This window comes from Pituophis catenifer, unplaced genomic scaffold, assembly GCF_029215685.1.
Source record: "Pituophis catenifer annectens isolate HBS135680 unplaced genomic scaffold, rPitCat1.0.hap2 SCAF_4, whole genome shotgun sequence".
Taxonomy (NCBI): domain Eukaryota; kingdom Metazoa; phylum Chordata; class Lepidosauria; order Squamata; family Colubridae; genus Pituophis; species Pituophis catenifer.
The window spans coordinates 110,949,996-110,959,769 of record NW_027256884.1 but is presented as its reverse complement, the minus strand read 5'-3'; the positions used below and the strand labels follow the sequence as shown (position 1 = coordinate 110,959,769).

Genomic DNA, 9,774 nt, shown 5'->3' with positions numbered 1-9,774 from the left:
ACCTGTAGCCATAATCTCCCCAGCCTTTCTCTAAATACATTACTGTGTGAAAGGAAGACACTCCATCTATAATTGGCTACCCTAACAAGTGCCTTCCACTAATTTAAGACTATAATTCCATGCCCTGCATTTCTAGAACAATAAAGAAGAGATAAGAGCTTCATATTTCATCCATCCATCCATTTATAGTATTTACTATCCACTCTAATCCCAAAATCCAAATAGCAATAGCCCTTAGACTTATATACCGCTTCACAGTGCTTTACAGCCCTCTCTAAGAGGTTTACAGAGTCAGCATATTGCCCCCAATGACCCTCATCGACCTCAGAAGGATGGAAGGCTGAGTCAACCTTGACTCAGATCCAAAGTTAGTATAACTAATATAATTATCAATCAATACTACAGGGAGCCCACAATTTACAATTGTTGAATGTAATTAAAATTCAGGTGCTTGGCAACCAGCATATATTTATAATGGTTGCAGCATCTTGGGATCATGTGATCGCCATTTATGAGTTTCCCAAACGGCTTCTAACAAGTAAAGTCAATGGCAGAAGTTGGATTCCCTTACTACCTGATCCACATAACAACTGCAGCAATTCACTTAACAGCATAGCAAAGGTCATAAAATCATAAAAACTCATTTAACAACTACCTGGTTTAGCAATTCCAATCCTGGCCCTAGTTGTGGTTGTAAATCAGGAACTACCTGTATCATATTGGCCCCCATTCATCTTTTTTTCAGGGATTAATATATTGCAGTTTTCTCTGATCATCCAGATTGCATTTTTTGGTGGGAGGGAGTGCTTTTCTAATGAGTTTCCAGAATTAGGCTATTAATCATCATATTAATTTTGATTTTAATCTAGATTTTAAACTGCATTTTTTAAAAAGATATTTTTTAAAAAAAGTTGAAGAACAGAACTATTAAGGATGAATGATTGGTCCAGCCCCATTTAATGAAGATCTCTTCAAGTACAATTACTGAGAATAGCATTTTGATTTTTTAGGAATTGCATCAAACTGATTAAGCAACATGAGAAAACACTTCCTGATCATAACCTGATTAGGTTTTACAGGTTAAATATTACAAAAACCTTGCAAAATTAAAAAGAGGTGGAGACTTCTGAAACAAAGATCTATAGTATGATAACCTATACTATAGGCTATACTATACCTTAAATGTGGAGGTTTATACTATATATAAACCTCCATATTTAAGGTGAAGATTCTGGAGGATTAAAGGCAGATTATCTACAAGTTATAAAGCTGGGCATTTTGAAGGTACTTCCTTAAATTACTCAATCAGGATGATAACCTAAAGGACAGAAAAAGATTTGCATGTATCCAAGTGTCTAAAGTTTCTAGGTTACAGGGGTATTGATCATAAACATCTGTTAAGTAAGGTGAATAATCTTGCAATATCTCTCTTGCTTGTACACTCTTCTCAAAAGATATGTTAAACAACATGTCTTTAAGGCAAGATGGAGTTTCTTATAGCCATATGCTCAAGCTTCCAAGGGCCCAAACCCTCATCCTCATATGTCATTAAAATATTCCTTCCTTGTTTATGATCAAAAGCCATTAACAGAGACATCTTAAAGAGGGCAAGCAGTGGGGGAAGTTCAATCATTCTATTGTTATTTATTTTTATTCAATCATTGCAATAATACTAGGCAGTGTTTTTGTGAGTTAAAATCAGTGGTGGGATTCAGCCAGTTCGCACCACTTCGGGAGAACCAGTTGTTAACTTTCTGAGCAGTTTGGCAAACTGGTTGTTGAAAGAAATCATTAGGGCAGAGAACCGGTTGTTAAATTACTTGAATCCCACCACTGGTTAAAATGCAATGCAAACAGTTCTTTTGGTTCCCCCCCCCCCCAATGTATTCCTGATTACTTGGTTTCTAACTTCAAGGAGCAAAAAAAGAGAGAAGAAATTACACTGGTGCAGGATGCAATAAGAAAAAAGTGGACTTTTTATTAAAATCCCTCACTATCGTGGTACTCTTTATTACCAAAGTTTGGTGACAAATTGCATTGTTGAATTTTGATGGGTTAGATTCTATAATGTTCACCATTAGAATGAGAGAAAAGTAAGTGATAAAAACATTTTTAAGGATACCTGGGTCTCCCTGTGCCTAATTCAGCACTTTAACTATTACCCCTCACTGCCTTCTATAAGTGTGTGTGTGTTTGTGTGTGTACTGACTGTCTCATTTAGGAACTGCAGTTACAACAGTGATGCAAAAGTAACTTTGTGACCTCACATTTATGACCTTTGCATTTCTGTAAAGCAGTAGCAATATCAGCAATAGCACTTAGATTTATATTTCACAGTGCTTTTATAGTCCTCTCTAAATTGTAAAGAGTAAGCATATCTGGGTCCTCATTTTATTGACCTCGTAAGGATGGAAGTCTGAGTCAACCTTGAGCTGGTCAGAATTGAACTGCTAGCAGGCAGCAGAATTAACTTCAAATACTGCATTCTAACCACGGTTCTAAGGAAAACATAAGCTGAAATAAGATCATAAGCACAGTGAAGATTTCACTTAGCATCTACCTTGCTTAATGACCAATTATGGTTGCTAAATGAAGACTATTTGTATACATAGATATACATACAAGCACACCAGTAATAGCAGTAGTGAATACAGCCTTGCCTTCTAATACAATATTTTCATTCCATCTTCTGGATCTCTTAGAAATATCTGACTGGCCACAATTAGAGATGAAATAACTCTTTTTTAAAGTTGCTAAATCTTAAGTAGCATTTTTTTTTCTATTTCTGTTTTGGGAGTTCTAGCTTTTTCCTTTCGCATACATGAAAAAACTGTTGAAAGCTATCAGGTCCCAAAAGATTGCAATCCTTGTGTTAGACCGATGCCAATAGGAATATAAGTAGTTCTCACTTAACAACTGTAATTGGACTGGCAATCCAGTCACTAGGCAAAGTGGTCTTTAAGTGAAATATTACGTGACCATGCCAACCTATGATGGCACAGTTGCAATTGAGTCCATGAAGCGAATCACCCAGTGGTTAAGTGAGACTGCAACTTGCAACCTTCTGTTGTGTGTTCCCCATTGACTTTGCTTGGTGGAAGCCAGCAGGGAAGACTGCAAATAGTAATCACATGATCGTAGGGATGTTACAATGGTCATCAGTACAAAAATCAGGTCATAAAGGGTGGGTTCTACTTACCTTTACTACCGGTTTGCAATGGGATCGCGCATGCGCATGCGCAGGTCACTTCTGATGACGTCAGGGTCAGTGGGCGGAGCCTCCTGCTGGTTTTACTACTGTTTCTATAGAATCGGTCCAAACCGGGGGCAACCCACCAGTGGGTCATAAGTCACTTTTTTTCAGTCCCATCGTAACTATAAGCAATCGTTAAACAAATGTTAAGCAAGGACTACCTCTATAACAAATAGGTCAAAGAGTGATTGTGGTAAGTTCTAAGAGTACTTTGGTGACTTGTACCTTGAGCTTGTCTAGCAGGGGAGTGCAGCTATCATATAACCTTAATGGATCCATCTGGGATGGATATCCTCTTCCACTGGGTGTGCATCTTTGGGAGGCAAATACATGGAACAGTGAGGTAGGATGGGGATACCCATCTAGTCTGCCAGATCTGCCAAATCTATACTAGATATCAATGAGGTGACATCACAACTAGATCACTTGCTTCCCTTTGAGTCACTATTTTGTATATCATATACAGGTCTGTGAAGAACCATGCATGGTTTCCAAACTTTACAATAAAATGACCAACCTGTTGATATGACTTGTTCAAGCGTACAGTACAACTTGCAAATATTGTTCTATATTGGGTTCCATTTTCTTTTCCGATGTGATTCCATCTTCTGATTTAGGACAATTAGCAGATTGGAGTACTGTGTGACTGATTGGGCATGTACCAGTGCAGAAATATAGTATTTAAATCAAATGAATAAATACCTGAAATGATTGTACCTTCCCTAATACCTTAGATTAAGCTGCCTTAAACTGCCATTGGAGATTAGGAAAATAGCAAAAGGGGAATAGAGTATCTGTGGTGACATCTCAACCCCTGTAACATTCTCTTCTGAAACTCTTGTTATTAAATTTCAAACGAGATTTTTTGACAATTATACAGCTAATAAGGAGTCCTTGGTGCACCCTGATGCTTGTTTTCTTGCAGGCGTTTCATTACCCAAACTAGTAACATCATCAGTGCTAGTTTCATGAAACATCTGCAAGAAAACAAGCAAGCTCAGAGAGCACCAAGGGCCCCTCATTTCAACCCTGAGCTACAAATATTCTCCTTTATTGATACAGCTAATATCAATATTATATATATAGGGACCCGGTGGCTCAGTGGCTAAGACGTTGAACTTGTCGATCAAAAGGTCAGCAGTTCAGCAGTTTGAATCCCTAGTGCTGGGTAACAGGGTGAGCTCCCGTTACTTGTCCCAGCTTCTGCCAACCTAACAGTTCGAAAGCACGTAAAAAATGCAAGTAGAAAAATAGGGACCACCTTTGGTGGGAAGCTAACAGCGTTCCATGTGCTGTTTAGTCATGCCGGCCACATGACCACAGAGACGTCTTCAGACAGCGCTGGTTCTTCAGCTTTGGAACGGAGATGAGCACCGCTCCCTAGAGTCAGGAACGACTACATATATGTGCGAGGTGAACCTTTACCTAATATTTATATTTTGTTTTTAATGAGCTTAAAAGTGTGTGTGTTCTTCATTGGGTAACTTCTTGCTCATAAAATTGTATTCGGTTGAACTGATTGTGGAATATTTATTAAAGCAAGCTTGAGATGTTAATTTTAGAAGTTATGAAGATGGAAATTATGATGTAAAGCATTTTATTTGTATTCACCCAAGGCAATCATTTTAAAACGATCTGCCCTAAGCCTGGACATGCTAAATACCACAGTTACTTTCATGCCAGAGCTGTGATCACACGCCCATTAAAACCTGTAGAATATTTCCAATTAACAGATTTCTTACTGCAAAGGAAAACTATCCAAATATTAATATTAACTGGGCATGTGTAACTTTGTTAACCCCAAGGATCTTAGGTGAATGGGAACAGATCCCATTTAAGGTCATATTTATGCAGAAATATTGAATATTCAAAAGAAATATTGAATATTCAAAAGATTCACAAACTTTTAAACACCACTGTGCAGCAAACTTAGATAACATTCATACCCATTCCTCTTCTCCTTTGCCTCTACCCGCCAACAGATTTTGGGAAGGGCTGCTGGAAATTAAGGGAAAACAAGAAGTCTTCCCTTGGTGCTAGGTTGAAAAATTGGCCTTTTTTCTCATATTCACTGGGAAAAAATGAGAAGCAACTACCTATGTCCCCGTTTCTCAGTTATTTGGCTGGCTGATCAACTGGTGAATGGACAAGGAAAGAATATTGCAATCCGAATAAATAGCAATAAGAAATGAAACAATTTATTTAAATTAGCTATGTATGTCGTCCTCGATTAATGACCACCGTTCAGGAACTATGTGAAGTTACAATAATGCTGATCAAGTGGTTCTTATGAGTGTTCTTCCAAGATCTGGGCATTCCAGCGTCCCCACAGTCATATGTTTATGATCTGTGTCCTTAGCAATCAGCTGTCATTTACCATGGTTGCAATATGCCACAGTCATGGAATTGCAATTTGCAATCTTCCCTGCATGGAAAGTTAACAGGAAAGCGGGAAGAAAAGGTTGCAAGTCTCTCCAGTGTCATTGCCTCTACTTTCCCACGTCCCCTCCTGCCCTCTGGAGGACTCACTACTTGCCTGACCACACTTGCACTGCAGCAATGTGATGAAATGTGCACCTGGAGAATCAGTGGATAACCGTTTTGGCAACACAGAGCTTTCCCAGAGAGATGCCCAGATTAAGATACTGGGCAATCCTTAGAATTTCTGAATAAATATCTAGTATGTTAGGTTATAGCTTTAGTTTGGCAAGATTCTGTCCATTAGGTATAAGCAAATAAAGGATTGGACTCGACTGGATTTTGCCGCATTGTCTTTGGGCTTGGCCCTGACACGCAGCCATTTACCTGCCCACCCTTCTCCTTTTGAGTCACCTGGCATTTGCTTCCTCGTTGATTTTGTTTGATGGAAGCTGGCAAGAAGTTGTTAGGAAATCCTTGCTTAATGACTCCTGTTCCTCATTTAATGACAGCAACAGGACTGCTGGAAATGCCATTGCTAAGCAATGCAGTCATTTGTCATTGCACTCTAAAACCACATTACTTGTTTTGGACTATAGTGGTTCACATGGTTAGGACACTGGGTTGGAGGTTAGCAAGCCCACGTTTGAGACGTGAGTGCTGCTGTGTGGCAGGGTGAACTCCGATCACTTGCTCCAGCTCCTTGACAGGGTTATGAAAAGAGACTCCAAGAGTGTGTGCCAAGCAATGGTGATGCTACCAGCTAATCTTTTTCAATATGGAAGTACTTTAAACATGTGCATTGGACATGAACGGGATGGGGGAACCACATTACTTAGTGATGGAAATTCAAGGCTATTAAGTTCAAGATTTTATTCCTTCTGAATGTTACTAATTTTCCTGTTTCTTTGACACCTGTATTGGATCACTTGAGTGTCTAGTCTCATATTTTCATTAACTTATTTCTACTTTTGTATTGAAATTGTTCCAGGTGTACTATTTCAGCTCTGTATGCTATGCAAATGGAATTTCTATTATAGTTTTGATGTACAAAGTGTATAAATACTTATTGTCTTAAAGCCAGGATATTTCACTTAGTTACCTTTGTCTCATTGTGCAAATAAGCATTTCTGCATAGTATTAAAATGTTTACCAAACCAGTGTTGCTTTTATACATTTCAAACAACTACCAGCGCTGTTTCACAGTTTAATTGGCACCATTTTTTATTTTTTAAGCATAGTACTATAGGTTACATCGTATTACTTAATTTTTCCAGTAACAACAAATGTCCAGGTATGGGAAATATAATTTAGTTATGAGTAAACAATATAGTAAAAATATGATTTTTTGAAATCATATTTATGAAATATAAGTGAAATAAATGGAGAAGTGGTTATGAAACAGCAATTCATACTCTTAACAATTAAACAAACAATATGTATAACAAACAGAACTATAAATTACATCAAAAGTCATGAATTAAGTATATTCTCACAGTCCAATAAACCAGCCAAAATAACAATTAAATCCAAGCCTTTTGTATAAATTTAATATTGGAAGATCCTGACACATATAGATGTGTTTGAGGATTGTGGGCGTGTATTAAATAATGAATTTAGAAGATGGATATCAGCCAATTAATTTAAAAGCATTTAGAATATTATCTAGTCATTAAAAAGAAATTAGCTGTTTAGACGCTAATTAGCTGTTTAGAAGCATCATTCTTGGAATAATTTCAGTAGTAAAATTTGGCTTTTCTTTTCTTCCAACAATATAATTATGGCTATTAAAGTAAGATTCCATACAATTTTCATGATGACTGGAAGTATTGTTGATTAATGTTTACAATTAATACAAAATAAAAGTTCAATAATATTCACATTTAATGAATAGGCAGTGAATTTATATTTCTTGACTTCTTCGTGCAAAACTTTATCACTAAATAAGATAATTCAAGCACATTTAAAAACATACAAACGCCGGAAACCGCAAGCATGAAAACAGTAAATACAGTTTTTTCAGTGGGTCGGGAAATAAAACAGTCAACTGTATTTGGGCAAGGAAAAGCAGTACATCTCACTACCCGAGGCATTTGATAGCCTCTGTATATGTAGTAAAATATATATATGAAGGCTACTTCAAAGATAATTCGGAAAAAAATGCTACTAGTGTATGTCCACCACAGGGGACCCTCGATATGAAACCGTTGCGTTTTGAGATCTTCGAAGTCCATCTTCCTTTGTCTGCATTCCTGTTTTTTCTTATGTCTTCTGAACGCCACGTGCATGGCCACCAACAGAGCAGGAGTAGAGACAAAGATAAGTTGGAGAGCCCAAAGTCTAATGTGCGAAAGTGGGAAATGCTCATCATAGCAGACATTTTTACATCCTGGTTGTAGGGTATTACAAGAGAAATCTTGTTGCTCGTCTCCCCAGACATTTTCCGCTGCAACTACAAGAATCATAACACGGAAAATAAACAGGACAGTGAGCCAGATTTTCCCAATGCTGGTGGAGTGTTTGTTTACACCTCCTAAGATGGCTTGTAGAGCTCCCCAGTCCATAACTGAATGTGTCTTTTAGTCTATTAAGACAAAAACAATATGCCAATTTATAAGTAGTTTCATGAGTTGAAATTTTCTGTATCGCTATTATTAAACATTTCTACTCTACTAGGAAATAACACAGTTTGGGTTTCTTTTTTCTTTTCCTCTCAAAATATTCCATAGAAGGGAAGATCGGACAATAGAAATAGTTAAACTGTATTGGTTCAAATGATTTATGCAGTGGTTTACAATATCTTTTTTTAATGTAATGTGGTTCCTCCTGATGACCACTGTACCTGATAACACCACATAGGTTATACTGTACGCACAGATAAAAAACCCGCGTATATTTTCCAAAGGGGGAGGAAGTGATGTAAAGACCATATGTGGAAGCATGATGTAACACAACGTGCTATGAGAGCTTAAGGGAAGGTGGATTATGTATACCATACCGATAACACCATTAAGAGTTCACTACAACTCACTACACTTTTAATGTTATAATAGTGATGCTACATCAGAATAGTACATAACTGCACAGTGTATCTACCCAAAGGTGCTTTTTCCAAAAGTCAACTGGTCTTACTTTGTTTTTCCTTGAAGACATTTTGCTTCTCATCCAAGAAGCTTATTCAATTCTGACTTCTGAACTGGAGGAGCTTTTTGAATGAGAAGCAAAATATCTTCAAGGAACAACAAAGTCCAATTGACTTTTGGAAAAAGCACCTTTGGGACAACCATGACCTGGATGACTAAGAATCTCCATAGACATCTATATTCTACATCAGTATACATGATTTACTGCTACTCTTTAAGTGATGATTTGAACTCTGTTAGAATATCTGCAAGATACTTATGTAAATGTCACATTGTAAACACATATTTGTATGATTATGAAGCTCTAATATTAGCTGCAAATATTCTACTGATGTGACTTCAATAGAATCATTTTAACGACATAATTTTAACTATTCTGGTTCATTCAGGAGCTGAGGTGGCGTAGTGGTTAGAGTGCAGTACTGCAGGCTACTTCTGCTGTATGCCTGCAATTTGCCAGTTCAAATCTCACCAGGCTCAACCTTCCATCCTTCCGAGGTCGGTAAAACGAGGACCCAGAATGTTGGGGGCAATATGCTGACTCTGTCAACCACTTAGAGTGGACTGTAAAAGCACTGTGAAGCAGTATTTAAGTTTAAGTGCTATTGCTATTAACACAAATGTACTCACATTAATATTAATCTATTAGTGGGGTTTAAAATATCATGTACATGTGCCCACAAATTTGTTGTTAGTGTTGCTAAAGACTAGTTTGTTATCAATTTGTAAAATTACCAAATTCTCCTTTATTTCTTCAGACTTTTTCCAGTGACCAGCTTAAAAGTACTTTTAAAACTTAGATGATGACTTCACAATATAGGGCAATCCTCGGTTTATGACTATTTGTTCAACAACCAAAATTATGGCAGCTCTGAATAAGGAGATTTATGGCTGTCCTTGAAGTTGCGGCCTTGCAGCGTCCCTGAAGTCATGTGATTGTGATTCAGGCGCATCGTTTTA

General features: G+C 37.4%; 1 protein-coding gene across 1 annotated transcript; it reads right to left on the bottom strand.

Annotated features, from left to right (window-relative positions):
• Positions 1 to 7,554: 7,554 nt before the first annotated feature.
• Positions 7,555 to 8,235, bottom strand: LOC139317022 (gap junction beta-2 protein-like). The gene has a single exon (XM_070943921.1). The coding sequence runs from the start codon at positions 8,233 to 8,235 to the stop codon at positions 7,555 to 7,557; it is 681 nt and encodes a 226-aa protein (XP_070800022.1).
• Positions 8,236 to 9,774: the final 1,539 nt, after the last annotated feature.

Excerpts from the sequence above, each read along its gene's own strand:
- LOC139317022 (XM_070943921.1), bottom strand. The coding sequence starts at position 8,235 with ATGGACTGGGGAGCTCTACAAGCCATCTTAGGAGGTGTAAACAAACAC.